This window comes from Schistocerca nitens, chromosome 1 (genome assembly GCF_023898315.1).
Source record: "Schistocerca nitens isolate TAMUIC-IGC-003100 chromosome 1, iqSchNite1.1, whole genome shotgun sequence".
NCBI classification, from domain to species: domain Eukaryota; kingdom Metazoa; phylum Arthropoda; class Insecta; order Orthoptera; family Acrididae; genus Schistocerca; species Schistocerca nitens.
Window position 1 is genome coordinate 949,212,322 of NC_064614.1, and position 20,831 is coordinate 949,233,152.

Sequence of the window (20,831 nt, forward strand, 5' to 3'; positions counted from 1 at the left end):
TGCTAAGTGTTGGTGGAAGTTCTGTACTGAAAGGGTCTTTGATCAAGTTGTGCTGATCTTGTTTTGGGAAGTGCTTCAGATAGTAATCACACAGTTCAGTTAAATTATCCACAAACACAGACTTCAATTCTTCTCACTGTCTTCTAAAACTGTGTGAAGAGGAGAGAAAACTTATCAGTTTGAGGTAAAGGATCCTGATCCAGAAACTACAGGGGTGGAAGTTGTAAGAGTCTGACTTTTAACTGCATACCTTTAACTGCTGTGAGCACTTGCCCGTCTTTGCTGCTGTGAAATGCATCTCTTCTACTGAACCTTAAAAGCTATGAGATTTGTTCATCTTTGCTACTGTGCAATGTATCTCTTCTACTGAAGAAGCTACCCATATTACTGGGCATTTTTTCTTGTTACAGTTCATACTAAGTACTCCCAAAACTTGGAAAGCAAAGAGCTTGGAGTAGAGGAGTTCCATTGTCAGGGATCTCAGATTGATTTTGGCCTATAACTTACGACTCTGTCATTTCTGGACCAGGATCCCTTATCTCAAACTGATATATTTACCCTGCTCAATCATCTCTCATGATTTGTAACATCATCATGAAATCATCCTTTGTATCTTTATCATTCAGCTTCCTGTTTCACAATACTTGTTTCTTTCTGAAGGCTGTGAATTGGTCTGACAGTTGCAGAATGTTGGTCTTACTACTTTGAAGAGATACAGTCAATGAATGGATTTTCAATGATTTCTCAAAGGTACACCAGCAACAAAATGTAGTCACCATTCTACGAACTTCTTGGTATGCAAATGTTCCTCTTGAACAAAACAAGGATAAAAGCCATTCCTGAGTTCAGACTTGCTTTTCAAGATATTCTTATGTGAAAGCCAATTAATAAATTAAGGAAATGGGCTCAACCCCCATGCCAACACACATCTGATGAAAAACATCTCAGTCCGCAGCTCGTGGTCGTGCGGTAGCGTTCTCGCTTCCCACGCCCGGGTTCCCGGGTTCGATTCCTGGTGGGGTCAGGGATTTTCTCTGCCTCGTGATCACTGGGTGTTGTGTGATGTCCTTAGGTTAGTTAGGTTTAAGTAGTTCTAAGTTCTAGGGGACTGATGACCATAGATGTTAAGTCCCATAGTGCTCAGAGCCATTTGAACCAAAACCATCTCAACTTAAGTAGCTGACATTTAATGAAGTTAATTCACTGATTGTAGAATGAACATCAAGGGCTCATGATTTTCAACACCACTACTTTTCGGTGAATAAAACAGTGTATACAGATGGCATGAGGAGTCTTCTTACAGATGAGAGCTTGCAGTCTGGTATAACAGCCTGCCATGCTATGACCTCCATCTGTACTCATACGTACACAGTTTTCCTAATTTATGTTATTTTGGTCCACAAAAATGTGTGATATTTCAAAGAGGCCTGTTGCATTTGTTCCATGAGTTATATTCATGCAAAAAACAAGATCTTTGATCTTTGTGAACTTTATTGCCTTGTGTCAATCACCATGTATCAGATTAGATAGACATTATTGTGTCTTCATTCAGCTGAATAATGGAATCACCATTACATTTGAGGTTTTAAAACACTGGATCATTAATGTCATCATTCATATTGAGTATTTGATTTAATAGTGTTGTCTGACAATGGCACACTTGCCAGCTGCTTAGCAGGAGACTCACCTATCACAATAGGTAACATGACCAGCTCCTCTCAGTTGCACAGACTTCTGCGAGTCCTTGCATTGTTGTGGAGAAGAGGAGGTATGTTTGTATTTTTGTGATGAAGAACACTTCCATAGGCCACTTTCGGCAATATCTGTGTCTCTGATTAACACTCGCCACCCAGGACAGTGTAATGGTGTAATGGATTGCATTACTTAAAAAGTCTTCAAGCCACTTGCATACCTGAGAACTTTTAATATTCGGAGACCTTAGGTAACAGGCTGCAGTGGGGCACTGTGTCAAATGTTTGCCGGAAATGTAGAAATATGAAATCTGCCTGTTGCCCTACATCCATGGTTTCCATAATATCATGCGAGAAGAGGGCAAGCTGAGTTTTGCATGAACTCAATTTGTTTTTTGCCTCTCTTGTGCCTGACTAAGATTAAATTAAGACCACTGGATGTAATTTTTATTCCTACAGTGTTCCTACCCCGTTATTCAGTAATACTACTGCATTTGTCAGATTCTGTGATAATATCAAAAGGCACAAAATAATTTTTATTATTATTTTATTCTTGATGATGCTACCACTGGACTAGTCATAATATTTGTCTGAAGTGCAGCGTGTAGAAGAATGGTCCTAATGAATCCTGCTTTGAAGAATATATAGAACAGTTTACAGTGATAAGTGATTCAGAGTGCTGCCTGTAGTGAAATGAACTGACTGGTGGGATAAACCCAAGAGTACCTTCTTTTGTGTTTATGGAAAATTCAATGCTATGGTAAGCTAAGTCACTGAAGAACTGTGAAACAAAATGAACAATGTTAGTGCCTTGCTAGTTATGTGAGGTATCTTGCTCTTCAATATGTATCACAAAGATGGAAGTTGGAAGGTGTGAGATCCAGGCTGTTGGGTGCATGAGGAAGAACAGTCCCGTGAAGTTTTGCGAGTTTTTTTCAGGTGCACAGACTTGAGAGTCCTTGCATTGTTATGGAGAAGAACAGGATTGTTTGCATTTTTGTGATGATGAATACATTGCTGGAGTCACAGTTGCGTGCAACCAGATGCCGTGTGGGAGATTGGACAGGTTTGCACAACTTTGTTGCAATGGTCACAGCGTCCAATGACTTGCCATGCTTTTGTTCACTGCCAGGTCTTTGTAGATGTTCTTCAGGCACCGCAATGGTCACAGCGTCCAATGACTTGCCATGCTTTTGTTCACTGCCAGGTCTTTGTAGATGTTCTTCAGGCACCTGCAAAAGTCTGTGATGCTGTGGTTTTCCACCAAAAGAAACTCAATGATAGCTCTCTGATGGGAACACATCTCTGTTGTAGACGCCATTTTGAAGGCTACATATAGTGCTGCCACATTTGAGAACTTCATGAAACTTTGCGGGCTGAAGCAGGAATATTCCACAATGTCCCAGAACAAATTTGACATTTTGTCATTGTAAATTGGCCTAGGAAGAAACGGTGTTGCACTGCATATTGAAAACCCCTTGTATAATTTGACTTCAATGCACTATGGGGATTCTGAACAAAAATCACTGCACTGACAAAATTTTGGAGCTCGAAATTCTATCCCTCCTTCAGAGAACTCAACATCCTTTATTTCAGGAAAACTATGCTTGACTGCATATGGTGAATAATGGTAGAACTATCTTTAATGAATGAGTACCGCTGCTTCCCAGGCAGTGTGTGTTTGTATGATGTGTCACCCATCAAAAATCTCTGGTATATGATTCATTGACAGTTTATTTCTTACCATCGTCAAACTTCCACTGTTCATACTGTGTGAGCTCACATATAAATCAGAGAGAGAAAGAGTCCTCAAGGACATATCCAGGCACTCTAATTTGCAAAGTCAGATATCATTTACAGTTTTGGAATTCATTTGTGTTAATCACCAGATGGCAGTTATAAGAGTCGAGGGACATGAAAGGGAAGCAGTGGTTGGGAAGGGAGTGAGACAGGGTTGTAGCCTCTCCCCGATGTTATTCAATCTGTATATTGAGCAAGCAGTAAAGGAAACAAAAGAAAAATTTGGAGTAGGTATTAAAACCCAGGGAGAAGAAATAAAAACTTTGAGGTTCGCCGATGACATTGTAATTCTGTCAGAGACACCAAAGGACTTGGAAGAGCAGTTGAACGGAATGGACAGTGTCTTGAAAGGAGGATATAAGATGAACATCAACAAAAGCAAAACGAGGATAATGGAATGTAGTCAAATTAAGTCGGGTGATGCTGAGGGAATTAGATTAGGAAATGAGATACATAAAGTAGTAAAGGAGTTTTGCTATTTGGGGAGCAAAATAACTGATGATGGTCGAAGTAGAGAGGATATAAAATGTAGACTGGCAATTGCAAGGAAAGCGTTTCTGAAGAAGAGAAATTTGTTAACATCAAGTATAGATTTAAGTGTCAGGAAGCCGTTTCTGAAAGTATTTGTATGGGGTGTAGCCATGTATGGAAGTGAAACGTGGACGATAAATAGTTTGAACAAGAAGAGAATAGAAGCTTTCGAAATGTGGTGCAACAGAAGAATGTTGAAGATTAGGTGGGTAGAACATGTAACTAATGAGGAGGTATTGAATAGGATTGGGGAGAAGAGGAGTTTGTGGCACAACTTGACTAGAAGAAGGGATCGGTTGGTAGGACATGTTCTGAGGGATCAAGGGATAACCAATTTAGTATTGGAGGGCAGCGTGGAGGGTAAAAATCGTAGAGGGAGACCAAGAGATGAATACACTAAGCAGATTCAGAAGGATGTAGGTTGCAGTAGGTACTGGAAGATGTACGAATAGCAGCTTGCACAGGATAGAGTAGCATGGAGAGCTGCATCAAACCAGTCTCAGGACTGAAGACCACAACAACAACAACAACAACAACAACAACAACAACAACAACAACAATCATGTATATAACCTGTGAGATAAAAGTCCATTTCAGTTACATATATATTCATGTACATTTTTCAGAAACGTTTATGTAATTAAACTGGAGCTTCTGTAACAAAGAAACAGCACCTACACGCCCAACTGTACAAAAATAACGTTGTTATAAAGTAATGGAATGTCACTTCATGTTCTTCTTTTGTATTGTGTGTATAGCTTCAGGAGACAAGTCTTGATTCTATTTATTTTGTCACAACCGATTTAGGGGGAGTGACTGTTGCAAGCTCTTCAGTTATGCACTTGACCCAGATGCACCAAAACCAGCAGCTGTCTGCAGCCTGGTACCTCTTCCAGAACTCCAAAGGGTCGCTATTGGACTTAGCAATGGCAGGCTATTTCTGGTTCGTAGTGATATGTTGCCTACATCTCCCACTATGGGAGAAGGAAGCTTTGTTATGACTGAGTTGGGAAGCAGCACAGCATTACATTCAATTACTGCTGTTTTTAGGGATAATGGCATGTAAGTACTAGCTTTCTAACTAATCACATATAATGACACATTTTCACTTTAACTGATAATATTACTGTGATTATGAATCAGTTTGCTGTATTTTGTAACCATGAAAAGTAATGTCCCATACTGGTTTTCTTTCAGAGAGTGTGAACTGTGGTGTGGAGAATCTCAAGGAAGTATTTCAATATACACAATCCGAGACAATATTGTAATGGCCCACAAAATTATAAACCATTATGAACCTGTGATTGAAAATGTTAATGTATTAAATCTTATTTCTACCCATGTTCCAATATATTATGACAATGAAGAAGTTGTTGTTTGCTCTTATGTGTACCCAGGTATGATTATATAAGAATGAAAATAATCAATTCTTGACAATATAATGTATTCGGATAGATAAAAATCTACTTACCAAGTAGCAGCAGGAAAACACACACATAAAAGGAAATCATACTATTGCAATCTTCGGAGCCAGTGGCTCCTTCTTCTGGCAGAATGGTTGAAGGGGTAGGAAGAGAGGTGAAGGAGAAGGACTGGAGAGATTTAGGAAAAGGGGTAATTTCAGAAAAGTTATGTAGAACTGCTGGTCAGGGGAGACATACCAAATGGGATAAGAGAGCAAGTTTCTGACTCAGAAAGCTTGCAGTTGTATAACCTTCTTTTATGTGTTTTCCTGCCACCACTTGGTGAGTAGATTTTTTTATGTATCCGATTACAGGTATGATTTTATGATTTTGTATAATCTCAGCACATATAAGTTACTAATTCTTCTCTTAAAATCCGTGATTAACAATTTTATGTATTCTTCTGTAACTTAGGGTGTGTTGTATATCAATGGGAAACAGCATCTCACACCATTGTCAATAAACTGGACTGTTCTAAGCTGGTTCCTTGCTCCGAAAGTTTGAAATCTATCAGTATTGAGGAACACCTGAGCCCAGGAAAGTGTCAGGTAAATTATTTTAATATTTCAAAATATATTAATCATAACTTCCCAGGACGATAGTGAAAGAGATCAAAAAATGTTATGACATTGAGTCATCAAGCAGTAGGAGGAGGAGGAGGAGGAGGAAGAAGAAGAAGAAGAAGAAGAAGAAGAATCCTCCGGTCTCATTTCATAAGCAGGGCTGCATTGTATTGCCCACTACTTTCAATTGTCTTCATAGTTAGCCTTCTTGTCACATGCTATAATGAGTTTTTCTAGGCATTTGTTATTAGCTTATTGCTTCAATATTAATATTTGTCCTCTCTTGACTTTTGAAAGAAAGATCCTGTTTTTGTTACTTAACTTTTTCAGGCATAGGATAGTTGTTTATGTATGTTATGAACTTTATCTGTTACAGGTAACAAGTTTAGCCATATTAAACAGTGAGTTGTACATTGGTACAACATGGGGATGTATCGTTGTCGCAGAACTGTCAACAATGCGCCCAATTACCGTGTTTCGGCCGTATGAGGAAGAAGTGAGAGCCATCATACCTTTAGTGAGACTTTCTGCTGATATTACTGGTTTCAGAAATACAACAGAGGACTGCAATACTGGAAAAATTTCATATCCACTGGTTGCTTCAGTAGGAAAAGGTTACCGCAGCTTAATTTCCCGATACACTGATACTGTTGTCACACCTTCAATACAGAGTCCTACAAGTGTACCTGCTGATGCACGTAACCAAAATATGTATATTATTCTGTGGCGAACAGAAAATTGGGCAGCTGCTTAGAATCTCTTATTGTCATTTCTTGGGGTATATTTCAATTACCTCATAACTATAGCACAAATTAACAACCTCACCTGCTCAGAGTGAAAAATCAAGTGATCTTGAAGTAATCATATAGTGAAATTTATTGACTCGCAGACATTGAGTTTCTTTTCTTATTCTCATCAGTAAAAATAAATGGATTTATTAATAAGAAATGATTGTGCACTGAAATCTTCAGTTGATATTATTGTGCCAGTGCCTCGCTTGACTGCTTGCCTTATACTTGCGATTTTTTGAGGAAAAAAATGTAGTAATAGTGTGAAAAGTTCATTTATTTTTGTTTGTTTAAATGTTCAGATGCAGATTCCTTGTATTTAAGTTCTCCTGCTTTGCAGCATTAAAACTCATCAGGTACTGCAACTAATTGGTTGTCAGTGCATAGAAAGGAGAAATGGGAAGTTTTCTCACTGCTCACCATTTTCTGGGTTCAGTATACTTATCGTAATACTTCTCCGGGTATTTGAATATATTTTCATAACTGCATATTTTTCACTTATGAAATAATTCAGCAACAGTTTCAGTTTGTTCTGGAACACAAGCATTTAACAATATGAGTCTTACTTTGTTTCTAGAGTACTTGTCTGAAAATTGCCATGCATATACAAATGTATGAAAACTGACTATATCTCAAAAAGTGTGAAACTATATAAGCTTTTTTTTTTTTAAAAAAAAAAAAAGAAGAAGTTATATATCTTATTCTGTTCTGCTTGAACAAATGAGTAGTATACATATGTGTAAATATTAAAAAATTATTTTTTTAACTTTTCTCAGAATGTAAGACAGAATTGCAGGAATCTCATCAAACTATCAGTTAAATTTTTTTTATGACATTCAGTTCATTCAGGCTTTTAACACAAAGCATATTTTAACATTGCAGAAAACTGCAAAGCCATACTATTTAGTACACTACTTGTGATACTCTATATCATTTATCATCTGATTAAATCCTTCGCCCGCCCCAGAATGGTGGAACTGTTACAGTGAAACATAATGATTGCAGTCTTCCTGTTTTCTGACAAGCAGATAATGTAAATGTAAATTAAAAATTAATACAGTCATTGAAAAGGAAGGTGGGGATAGTGCAGATTGGTACATGACGTGAACACCTGTCTGCAACAATTTCTCACTGTTGTATAATTCTGGTTTTTACTTTCGTTGTGAGATCAGTTATTAAAATTAATATATGCCTTCTGCAACATCCTCTGCTTGTCTGCAACATCCTCTGCACATTTGAAACAGGCTGTATGCTTTTTAAAGCAGGAATCTTCTGACTTTGGTGAGGACTTCCTGGAAAGTAACTTCTGTTAGGCTATAAATCAAATAATGGCTTAGCTAAAGCAAATTTAGTAGAAAAATCTTGAAAACTTCATCTTCTGTGCATAAAATTCTTTCACTTAAGATTTCTGGAACACAACGAGTACAGAACTTGCAGTACCCGAAATATTTAGCACAACTTGATGTGAAACACTTCAAGAACTCTGTGGAAAGTGCTTTAACATTTCGGATATTGTGAAATTTGTTCACAAATTTTTGTCAATTTTTTGTACCAGTTTGTTGTTACTTACAAGTGGACAGTCACTTCCATTGTCATCGTCATCGTCACCTGTTTCATCATATTCAGTCCACTTATGGCACAAATTTTGCAATAAATATCAGCAGCTTTCAGAATTTTTGTTACTAAAAATCAAATTTCTTATTTGACAAGATGTTCAGTTATAAAAATGAGCTTGAAATGCTCATTTTGAATGGCTACTGTAAGCAAACAAAAAACAATGTGGCTTTCTCATTATCTCAGCTCACTGGCCTACTGCATTTCGTATGCTCCCCTCTTTTTCCTATGCTACTTTTCAATAATAAGTACTGTTTGCCAACTTTTTGCATATGTTTTAATTAAATTTCTTGTGAAGCACATATGAAATAAATACAAAACTGAAGGCATATGTAACAAACATTTAACACTCATCAGGCAGTTTCATAATTACTACAAAATGTGATAAAGAATAGACGCACACAGAGTGTATTAAATATCTCAACATTTTGCACTCATTAAAATGGGTGACACTTTAGTTGTTAATTTAGCACATTTTGAAATACGATTTCAGAAATCACAGCTTAATAATTTCAGTAGCACATCCTGAAAGGTAATGTTATTTTGTTACTGACTTCCTAAAGCTATAGTTTGAAAGTAGCTACCATAAAATAACACCCTCTCTCTCTCATTAGGATGCATCTGTAGAATTTTTTTGGTAGGGAATTACTTGAGTTTACTGCCACTGACATTTATACTGTTTACAACAAAAATACATTCTTATTTGTAGAGCTTTAATTATATTGTTACTGTATTCATACAATTTTTTGTTCATGATAGTTCATTTATAATTAAGGCTTAGCAGTAGTATTTGAATCAAGTACCAATGCATAATTTCTTAACACTAGGTTCCTTTATCTTGAATGGCGAAAATATTTTGAGAGCATTTAAATGAAAAGCTTCCCCCTCAGAACAGATTTCAATGCAAGCATTTCTAAAGACTCACCACATGTTGTTTACCTCAGCAGAGGATTTTTACTGTCCATTTGTAGCAATTTTTATGTGTTTTAAAAGTATTAATATTTTCTTTAAATGCTGTGATACCTATACAGCTGTAAAAAAGTATGTTGGCCCAAAACGTCAGTCCTATGAAATATACTAGAAAAGTTGACTTCACAGCTTTTTTTTAGATTCTTGTGGTGTGATGATTACTGTGTTTGTAACAGTTTGAACATTTTGTATTTGTGTTATAGACTTAATTTATAAGAGAAGCTTGAAGCAATACTGTTGTTGTTGACAGTAATCCTGCTGTAACATTTGTAAGTCTGTATATGGTTGTGCAAATTACTGAAGAATTTCTAAAGTCTGTATTTCTAGTCATTTCAGTTACTCAGTGAATCCCGTAAATGTAAAGTATTAAAAGCAGCACTGACATCCAAATATATGTTTAAATGGAACATATTTTCATAGCATAGTGATTGCACATCTGTTTGTAATACTTCAGAAAACTGTATCAGATAAGAGGAAATAATTTTATATGAATTGTTTACAGAAAAAAATGAGGAAGCAATTTTTGAGAAAGTGGTTTCTTTGTTGTTGGTGTAAAGTGATCTCATTATTTTACCTGTTGTAAACTGTTGTTAATGAATGTAAATAATGATGTACATATTGTTTCTGCTTATAGTAAGCAATAAATTGTTCATGTTTCCAACTTTTGTTTACCTATCAACATAATCTTTATTGAAGAAAAATTTTCACTTATATTTTTGAAGTAGCAGTGACCTTTCCTGAGTAACACTTCCTCTCCTAATATAAATCTACAGATATAAAGTAATGCAGACATAGAGGGGTACTGGGGGAAGTACAACTGTGAGAGTGGATCATGAGTCATTCTTGGATAGTTTATTCTGTAGAGCACTTGTCCATGAAGGGGAATGGTCACAGGTTCGACTCTTGGTTCACCATAAGTTTTGATCTGCCAGAAAGTTTCAACGCAGAAGTAATTCCCATAATTATCAGTGTTTGTTGTTAGTGTATTTTATAGCAGTAGCCTGCAGCAACTGCTTTGCCTATTAACATATAACTTAACTTTATCCACATTCCTTCATTATGCGATTTATAGATGATGATGTCTGAATGAATGAATGAATGCAGTACATTTTTCCATGCCATATGTGCTGACTGCAGAACTGAACTGTGGGATGGAAGGTTGATAGCTTGGTAGAGAATAGGATGGGATGGTTCGTAAAGCAAATACAGGATAGTGCAACAGCAGGAATAACAGTACAGTATTAATCAAGCAGAAACATCATCAGAAAATTCCATAATTCAATCCTTAACTATGAAATCATTTTTTGGAGATCAAATACACAAGATATTGCACCATTTTCAAAGAAGTTTCCTTTAAAAATTTGAAGTGCATGTTAACTTCAATGATTTAGAAAGTGTCCACAGAGACAAAGTAGGTGATCGAACAAAAAACCAACCTTACATGTTTTCTGTGTCATGTCTGCCAGATTCCTTACATTTAGAACAAAGGCTTGTTGTGTATGAACTTCCCTATAATAAAGATTTGTGCAGACCAAGAAATCACAGGGCACACTTTTTCAAATCAGTCTGAATTCTTGCTCTGTTTACAAGGCATAAAAGGCACACGGTCACTTATCCTAATCCTCTGCTATAAGACAAATTCTACAGGATGCCTTGTCTGTGCCAAACTCCCCAGAAGTTATTTAAGTCAATGCCAAGGAGTAAACAAGGCATCAAAATTGCACCATGATAAGGAAGATATGATAATCCATTTGAACTTTCCTTTTTGACACTGTAGCCACATCTTACACAAAAAAGTTCAGAATGATCTCATTTATAAATTAAAAGCTTTAAATATTCAAGTAGAGCTGTTAGCATCCAAAACAAAAAATAGGACCTCCTCTACAAACCCACCAAAGTCTGTGTACAGCTGCAAAGGCATATGTAGTTTCTGATGTACTTTCTTCAACAACAGGAGCTTATATCCCGCTACGGCATTTCCTTTATAAAAACAATCAATTAAACTAGTGGTATTTGTTTATGCATATTACACTCGGTCTGGTGAGAAATTCTGTTGATGCTCGCCATAAAAATGGTACCGGATTTACACCAAAAACTAAATTTCCTAAGATATTTGGTGCGAAGGTGAAATAAAGAAGTGATATGTGGTACAAGTTTTGGCCATACAGTGAATCCAACAGGAAGATCTACAAGGGAAGCTTTAATGGATGTTCGAAATAAATGTTTTTCAAGACTCCATACAGCAGAAGACAACAAGGACTTTGTGAATGGTATTTTAAACATGTATGGAGTATCTATTACCAAATGTTTTCTTTTGTAGAAGTAAGCATCCAGTCATGCATGTGGTGTACCACTGCAGCGATAGATTTCCTGTCAAGTAGAAGCTGGTGCTCCACCTCTATTAATGTCATTGTTGACAGAACATTAAATGCTAAAATTCATCTTTCTTTCTTTCGGCAAATTTTATGTAAATTATCTGGCATATCATTCTTTTCAAACCTAACCATAGTTGAATATTTCATTCAGTTATTTTTATAAAATCATAATCAGACCAAAGGGCGCAGCTTGTGGTCTAGTGGCTAGCGTTGCTGCCACTGGATCACGGGGTCCTGGGTTCGATTCCCAGTCGGATTGCGGATTTTCTCTGCTCAGGGACCAGGTGTTTGTGTTGTCCTCACCATTTCATCATCATCATCATCATCATCATCATCATTCGTAACAGTGGCTCGATTGGATTGTGTAAAAATTGGACTGTGAAAAAATTGGGAATTTGTACTGGTGCTGATGTCTGCGCGTTTGAGTGCCTTCAAACTGAACATCATCATCATAATGAGACAAAAAAATTTACTATGGGCTTGTATAAATTTATTTGAAAAGGTTGAATTATAAGTCATTGGTATTAATTTAATTACAGCTGGATGTAAAAGCAAGTTGATGGAGTCAGTTGTAGAAAGTCCTCTGGTCATTGTTAGGAGTACCCAAAATGAACATCAATGTTGTACATTCAAATGATCAGCTCTATCTAATACAAAAAATTAACAGTGAAATATTCACTCCAAATATTGCAACAAATCTTATTATTACCCCATACAACTCCTTGGTAAAGTTTGATTCATTTTGTATTCACGGTTTGCACACATTCAGAAATGTGGCACAGAAGTCAAAGAAATATGTAGCACCGTTCTTGTTAGTAGCTTAGGTCGAGACTTGACATTGCTTTTTGTGTATATTATTACTTCTCCTTTCCTGTAGCCCTTTCTATACTAATATTCCTGGTCATCTTTTGTAGCTCTTCTGTTGTGCAGTAGTTTGGACATCTGTGGCTTATTCTATCAGTCAGAAGCATCACAATCTTCACACTAATGTCAGAGAATGCTAAGCCACCTGTCTCTTGTGATTTTCAATTCTGGAATTGAGTTTACTGTCCAAATTTTTATCTGGATTGTCATCTCTTTTCCTGACATGCCCCTCTAATGTGCTGACAAGTTAGGTCAAGATATTTATTAGGTTCATAATACGTGCAAACTTATGCCATGAATCTCATGCAGTTGATATATTTTTTAATCATTTCTCTTGAACTCTCTTACTGTAAATTAAGGCTGATAATGACCTGTTTTCAGTTTGAAAATATTTATGACAGGTTGGATATTTTATGAAGTATTGTATACAACGACTGTTTTCCAAAATTTCCACCAAAGAGTGTACTGAGCTGAAAGCAGATAAAGTTTATCACTAAACAGTTCTGAAATTGCTATAGCTGTATGCAATAGAGATGGGCAAACTCATTTATCCTTGGGAGCTAGTTCACTGGTGATCGCTCTTTTTTTGGAACTGTTCATTTTTACTCGTTCACCGTTCATATGTGCATGGTATATGGTTCTTATGAAAAATTGAAGATTAGTAGCATAGGTGACAGAACAATGAAAGATGCCAAGAGAGGGTACTTGCCTCTCCCCTGGAGTACAGAGTTTTTATTCATTACAGAATTCTCATGCACTCGTAGAAGGAATTTCCATGATTCTGCAAAACCTCTCATTTAGCCATCTGTAGCATTCTGTGGCTGATCGCAGTGAAATAATACAAGGTGGCACATGAAAAACCAACTCCAAGTACAGACTGCTCACCAATTATGCATGATTTGTTTACCACTATGAGCAGAATAGATAAATATGTAATAATTAGGCAGTAAAGAAATAACAAATAAGCTAATGCAAACAACAACTTCGAAACAATAGATAACTATTGGTGGGCGACATTGGGCAGTCTAGTACTTGGGCCAATTTTTTGTGCACCACCCTGTGCCACTGAAATAATGCTGTAGAACTTATCCCATTCTCTTTACAACATTTTAAACCAGACATTTGGTTGTAAGTTGGTCTGCATTCTTTAACAATGAACATTCTGTTTTACCTTGGATCAAAAAGGACGGAAAATGGTCACTCGTGTGTGGCATGCCGACTTCCTTTGAATGTGTGATAACGAAAAAATGTGCCTTTTCATAACTATGTCTTTGGTTGTTTATCGAAATAATGAAGTAAGCTGATATGCCCTTTTGTTACCTGAAAAGATGTATGTATTACATACAACATAATTTTTTATGTAATTTACATAATTATAAAATACATTTTAATTATTGGTCGTGAATGCTGAATAGAATACGGAAAGTACCAGAAGTCCAGAGTTGAAGAAAGGTTTGAAACAGATCTAGAATAGGCGTGTGCAGTGAACGAAATGAACAACAACTCAATACTAAACTAACTATGGGCAGCCGGCAGTGGAACTGCGATGAGTGGCCACACGAAGATGAACGAGTCCAGCCAAGGAAGACAGAGACGGGGATGAGTCCGAGGTTGTAACGAGACCAAACAACGTGCCATTGCAGGAACAAGACTGACTGTTTCTCGTTCCCGGGAACTATAACTAGAAAGCTGCAACCGAAGTGAATTATGAAAGATCATTTTCCTCCCGTTCATCTTGGTGAACCGTTCCACTGGGTCCATTAGTTCGTGAACGACCCATCTTTAGTATGCAATCAATGTAATTTTGGTAGCATAACAAATGCAAACTCCAGTGAATCTGACTTTTTGTGTTTTCTAGTATTCTTCATTTATGAGTTGATCATAATTGTACTCAAACATACTTAATCAGAATTTTGTGCCTCTTTAAGTGTTCTTAGTTAAAATTGGGAAAATAAGTGGAGAAAAAACTCATTTGTTGTAACAGTGACAAGACAGAAATACTATGCAATATTCATCTTTCATGAAGAAATATACAAATGTTTCTTTATTATTATTCAAAATAAAGAATATAATTTATGGATATTCTTATTACAAAATTATGGTGTTTTAACTTACTCCTCATTTTAGTGGCTGAGTTACAAAGCCTTGCAGCACAATGTACAGGTTAACTTTTTTCACTTATTAAAAAGCAAGCAGAAACAGTTTTACTTGATAACATCTATCAACAAGAGCTTTTAAAAAGTCCGTAACATATACCATATAAATCAATAATTCTATACAGTAAAAATATTCAGACCAGTGATTTCACAAATAAAATGCACACTAAATAAGTGACATCACAGTTCTTCTTAAAGCTCAAGTTCATTTGTGAATCATTCACTCACAATATCATTAAAAGAAGAAAAATTATAATTTTACAACTTCTTTTTGAGGCCATCGAAGCACTTAGCAGTTTCTCTATAAGTAATTATCATCACAGTCCTTCAGTTAGAGCAGCATGTACTTACAACACAGCATTACTGAAATTATATTGGGTCTTATTTCTAAACCCAAATGAAGTTCCAGTAAAAAAAATTGTTATTGGGGAAAGATAACACTCAGCATAGTTTAATACAATAACCAAGTAGGAGAATAGTGTGTATTTGAAATTAGACACCAGTTGATGGTGTTAGTTGTGACAAAATAATTTTCAAATTTATTCCCAGCAATCACTTATATGAAGAATCACATTATCACACATGGCATTGCACAGCACAAGGGGAGGCATACTGGCACAACAGCTGCACCTCCTGAGCTACTGCTCTTGGATTTACTGTAGCTTTCTGCTTCATATTTGTATTTCCCCTTTGCCCTCCTACCAGATGCCTGGAAAAAAAATGAACACCAGATTCAGTAAAGGACAGTGGTTTAAAGCAAAACAGAGCAAGGCAATGAACATTTGATACAACCTTTTTATTTCACTTTTGTATATGAGGTAACTTAATACAGATAACTAAGTCAGAAAAAAAGTTTGTATAAGGAAGTCATTTTTTTACATCTTACGAGGAATGTGAAATATGTGTGAATTAAGTATTTTGAGCAGACTCATGTAAGATAGTCATGGAGTCTTTATCAACCACAAATACCATCCAATACCCTCTAGTGATCTACAATGCTGTCACAGAAGATGATACGAAAATGTACAAGGTGGCCATTTGATGAAAGACAGCAATTGGATTGGCTTGTGTTTTCTAATATATCATCCATACTGTCTCATAGAGAGCAGCCAGTTAGTTAGTTTATATACACTCCTGGAAATGGAAAAAAGAACACATTGACACCGGTGTGTCAGACCCACCATACTTGCTCCGGACACTGCGAGAGGGCTGTACAAGCAATGATCACACGCACGGCACAGCGGACACACCAGGAACCGCGGTGTTGGCCGTCGAATGGCGCTAGCTGCGCAGCATTTGTGCACCGCCGCCGTCAGTGTCAGCCAGTTTGCCGTGGCATACGGAGCTCCATCGCAGTCTTTAACACTGGTAGCATGCCGCGACAGCGTGGACGTGAACCGTATGCGCAGTTGACGGACTTTGAGCGAGGGCGTATAGTGGGCATGCGGGAGGCCGGGTGGACGTACCGCCGAATTGCTCAACACGTGGGGCGTGAGGTCTCCACAGTACATCGATGTTGTCGCCAGTGGTCGGCGGAAGGTGCACGTGCCCGTCGACCTGGGACCGGACCGCAGCGACGCACGGATGCACGCCAAGACCGTAGGATCCTACGCAGTGCCGTAGGGGACCGCACCGCCACTTCCCAGCAAATTAGGGACACTGTTGCTCCTGGGGTATCGGCGAGGACCATTCGCAACCGTCTCCATGAAGCTGGGCTACGGTCCCGCACACCGTTAGGCCATCTTCCGCTCACCCCCCAACATCGTGCAGCCCGCCTCCAGTGGTGTCGCGACAGGCATGAATGGAGGGACGAATGGAGACGTGTCGTCTTCAGCGATGAGAGTCGCTTCTGCCTTGGTGCCAATGATGGTCGTATGCGTGTTTGGCGCCGTGCAGGTGAGCGCCACAATCAGGACTGCATATGACCGAGGCACACAGGGCCAACACCCGGCATCATGGTGTGGGGAGCGATCTCCTACACTGGCCGTACACCACTGGTGATTGTCGAGGGGACACTGAATAGTGCACGGTACATCCAAACTGTCATCGAACTCATCGTTCTACCATTCCTAGACTGGCAAGGGAACTTGCTGTTCCAACAGGACAATGCACGTCCGCATGTATCCCGTGCCACCCAACGTGCTCTAGAAGGTGTACGTCAACTACCCTGGCCAGCAAGATCTCCGGATCTGTCCCCCATTGAGCATGTTTGGGACTGGATGAAGCGTCGTCTCACGCGGTCTGCACGTCCAGCACGAACGCTGGTCCAACTGAGGCGCCAGGTGGAAATGGCATGGCAAGCCGTTCCACAGGACTACATCCAGCATCTCTACGATCGTCTCCATGGGAGAATAGCAGCCTGCATTGCTGCGAAAGGTGGATATACACTGTACTAGTGCCGACATTGTGCATGCTCTGTTGCCTGTGCCTATGTGCCTGTGGTTCTGTCAGTGTGATCATGTGATGTATCTGACCCCAGGAATGTGTCAATAAAGTTTCCCCTTCCTGGGACAATGAATTCACGGTGTTCTTATTTCAATTTCCAGGAGTGTATATTTAGGGGTTCTTCTCACACGTGCTTATGATTATTATTACATTTGTAATCAGAAATATTTTTAGATACATCAAAATGAAGCAAAAACATGTTAAATGTAGCTTGTATGGGTAGTCCTATATCACAGATGGAGGTGTGTTTGTGTGTGTGTGTGTGTGTGGGGGGGGGGGGGGGGCACCATTTGAACGAACACCATCCATAATTCTGTGTTTCTCTCAACAGCAAAATGCTTCGCCAAAACAAGGTACTCGTGTAATTGTGTATGACTACTCTGGGTTTATGTTGTCCATAAAGTAATTAATTTTATAATGTTATTATGTGCAACTGGTTTTAGGATCACAATGATTTTTATTAATGAAGAATTATCTGACAGTGTGCAAACTTATGGAACATGCATAAAGAGCAGCAGAACTCATCTAAACTTATTATTCTAGAATCAAAAAATCACCTTGTTTCTTGCAAAAAAAAAAAAAAAAAAAAAAAAAAAAAAAAAAATTGAATGTCTGCATCTCAGTAGTTAACAAGGTTATGATAAGACATGGTTCTCTATTTTATTAGGCCATAGTGGATAATGGGTCAGAGTGAAAGTAGATTATCAATATCTTTAGAATATCAAAAAGTACTGTAGTGCAACAGGTGCCTCGCCCTATATGAGGGATTTCAGTGAGCAATGCTACCCTGAGACCATGTTGGCTGAATTTTTGAAATTCTCTCGCTCAGAGTGAAACGGCCTGAAAGTTCTGCCCCAGAAAAAAATGCTCTGAGAGCAGCACTTGTGTTGTCCTTATTTCTACTTAAGGCAGTAAAACATGGTTTTTCAATGCAAAAAAAAAATCATTAAAAAATTGAAGGTTGCTCTGTGAGCTGGGAATCAGTAAGAGAGACAGGCAAAAAAAAAAAAAAAATATCAAGGGAACAAACTGGAAGAATGATATAATTACGACTAGTGAAAATGGAATGGAGGTGGGTGAGACATGTAGGAAGGTGAAGAATAGATAGTAGATGGATCAATGAAATTCTTCACTAGATTCCAAAAGATAAGGAAAGACATGATGATGACCTAATCAAAGGTTGGCGGCTGTACTTAGAAAATATGCAGGAATGACATAAATGCATAATATTGCCAAAATATGTATGAAAAAGTCTAGAGCAGGCCTTTTTTCCAGAAATGGAAGTCAGATGGCTGTTGTTGCTGCTAACGATGATGATAAATAAATCACAACAGGCAAGCTGCATGGCTTACAGTAGGAGAAGGATGAGCTTATCAGATTTTTCTGTATGTTACACTTAAATTTTGTACAGTAGGTGCTACAATTGCTGGAGCTTAAATTGTGTCCAGTGCATGGAGATTTTATAATCATCACCAGCAATTTAAGATATTTTTCCCCTTTCTGTTAGGTAGAGGCAAAGCTGTTGCAAAATGTGCTGAACAGTAGTGAAATTAAAAATGGTACGAGTGCAAGACTAAACAAAACAGTTTTATGGCACCATGAGAACAGCAGATTATTGTTGACAGAGATTTTAGGAGACAGTGTATATCACTTAAGTTTCACCATATGACATATGGTAAAGGATGCTCTCTTTTTTGTAAGATGTGTAACTATTGACAGAGAGCATAAGAAGACTAACAACCATACCAATGCAGCTGCCCCCCCCCCCCCCCCCCCCCCCGCCCCCGTCCCGCCTATCAGCAGATACCAGATACTGGCTTCAGCCATTAGCTCTCACGCTCAGATCAGAATCTGGGCTGTATCTCACTGAACTAATGCCACATATATAGGCTGAGAAAAGCATATGTCGCATGAACCAAAATTTGTGTCAGCACTGCCATTTAATGATACAACCTACACTAGTGAGCAATTGAATTACCATAGAAACAAATTCCATATAGAGGAGAACAGGTTCTTGTCACTATTCCTGACTATTGTGTTGCAGCTTGTCATGATTTCCTCCCTTGTGCCAATTCTTCATCTCAAAAGAGCACTTACACCAGACATCCTTAGATATTTGTTGGATACATTTCAGTCTCTGTCTTCCCTTACCATGGTAGACTGACCCCTTTGCCTGTGCTAGCCTGCTTTTTATGATCTCCTAGCTTCATTGGTCCTTCTCCATCCGTGTTTTGCTTCTAAGATATAATAATTCCTTCATTTTGTCTGCTTTGTGGCCCCAACTTTTATGTTAAGTTTATTGCTAATCTTATTTCTGCTACTCCTCATTACTTTCTTTATGCCATTCACTCTTCATCTATTAGTGTGTGGTTCTTAGACTGTTCCGAAATTCAACAGGTTCTGCAAGTGTCATCAGTGAATCTTAACACTGATATCTTTTCACCATGAATTTTAACCTTACTTCTTAAGTTGTCTTATTTTATTCATTGCTTCTTCAGTATACAGGTTTGAACTGTAGAGGAGATAGTCTGCATCCCTAACTTGCACCATTTTTAATCTGAGCACTTTTCTCCTGGTCTTTCAATCTTATTGTGGCCTTTTGGTTCTTGTGCATGTTGTGTATTACCAATCATTCCCTATAGCATATAACTATTTTTCTTGGGATTTCAAACATCTTGCACTGCTTTAAATTGTCAGGCACATGTTCTACATCATCAAATCCTGTGAAACTGACCTGATTTTTCTTGTCTTGCTGTGCAAAGATGTTTCATCAGTCTGAAAACTAACAGATTTCAAGTAATAATTGTTGGAACATCCATGCTTTTCACCAGATTCAGCAACCATTGGCTTTCAGTTATTCCCACATCTAAAGAAACCTGTGACAAGAATACTTTTAGCCTACAATTATAGCAAACATAGGCAGATGTTTTACAAACCTGCGAGGATCACATTAAAGGTATGGAGTCCCTACTTACTGGAAAACTGTTACACAAAGTGAACTGACCTAAAAGGCATATATAAAAGTTCTCACTGAATACTGTGCAGTTAGCATCTTGCATTATAACTAAACAAATCTGAAGGGCTGAAAGCTAATTAATTTTGCACAATTGAAAATGGACCACTTAAGAGTTAACAGTGTGCTGGTTGTGGGTTTTATGGCTGTGAGCTCAGAGTCCCTTAACAGCATATCTCACAGTGTCACAAACTTAATGCAACTTAAATTACATCAGTAACCTGCAGTTAGTTCTCTGTCTGATATTTAATTTTCTTTCTAGCTTCCTTGCATGGAATATTTTGATTCCTGTCATGAATCAGTCACTTTTATAACTTATAATTTAATTTACCTTCAGCTGATTTCATTGTGGGATAGGCAATAATTTAAGGAGTAGGTGGCTGTTTTATGTGCATATTTTCTGCTTCCTATTACTCTGCTCCAGATTACCACTAAATACATTGACTGAATTATTGCTGAGCTCCTTAAATGTAATCAAAATGACTCAGAATATTACCCTGAAGTATGACACATTTGACCAGAATGTTGCTTTAAAATTAAATTTCTCAAGCTGTTATTT

The 20,831-nt window shown here is 37.8% G+C and overlaps 2 protein-coding genes across 3 annotated transcripts in view; one reads left to right on the forward strand and one right to left on the reverse strand.

Moving 5' to 3' along the window:
* LOC126194520 (leucine-rich repeat serine/threonine-protein kinase 1) overlaps nt 1–7,474 on the forward strand; it is a 405,923-nt gene extending 398,449 nt beyond the window's left edge. The window contains exons 43-46 of the mRNA XM_049932772.1: nt 4,830–5,084; nt 5,220–5,419; nt 5,900–6,033; nt 6,425–7,474. Coding sequence (XP_049788729.1) covers nt 4,830–5,084; nt 5,220–5,419; nt 5,900–6,033; nt 6,425–6,802 — 967 coding nt within the window. The 3' untranslated portion in view covers nt 6,803–7,474. The remainder of the gene's footprint in view (nt 1–4,829; nt 5,085–5,219; nt 5,420–5,899; nt 6,034–6,424) is intronic.
* Nucleotides 7,475–14,668: 7,194 nt separating this feature from the next.
* The window catches only part of LOC126194536 (serine/arginine repetitive matrix protein 1), a 368,411-nt gene continuing 362,248 nt past the window's right edge, over nt 14,669–20,831 (reverse strand). For both annotated transcript variants that reach the window (XM_049932774.1, XM_049932773.1), the window contains exon 9: nt 14,669–15,523. In XM_049932774.1, coding sequence (XP_049788731.1) covers nt 15,383–15,523 — 141 coding nt within the window. In that variant the 3' untranslated portion in view covers nt 14,669–15,382. The remainder of the gene's footprint in view (nt 15,524–20,831) is intronic.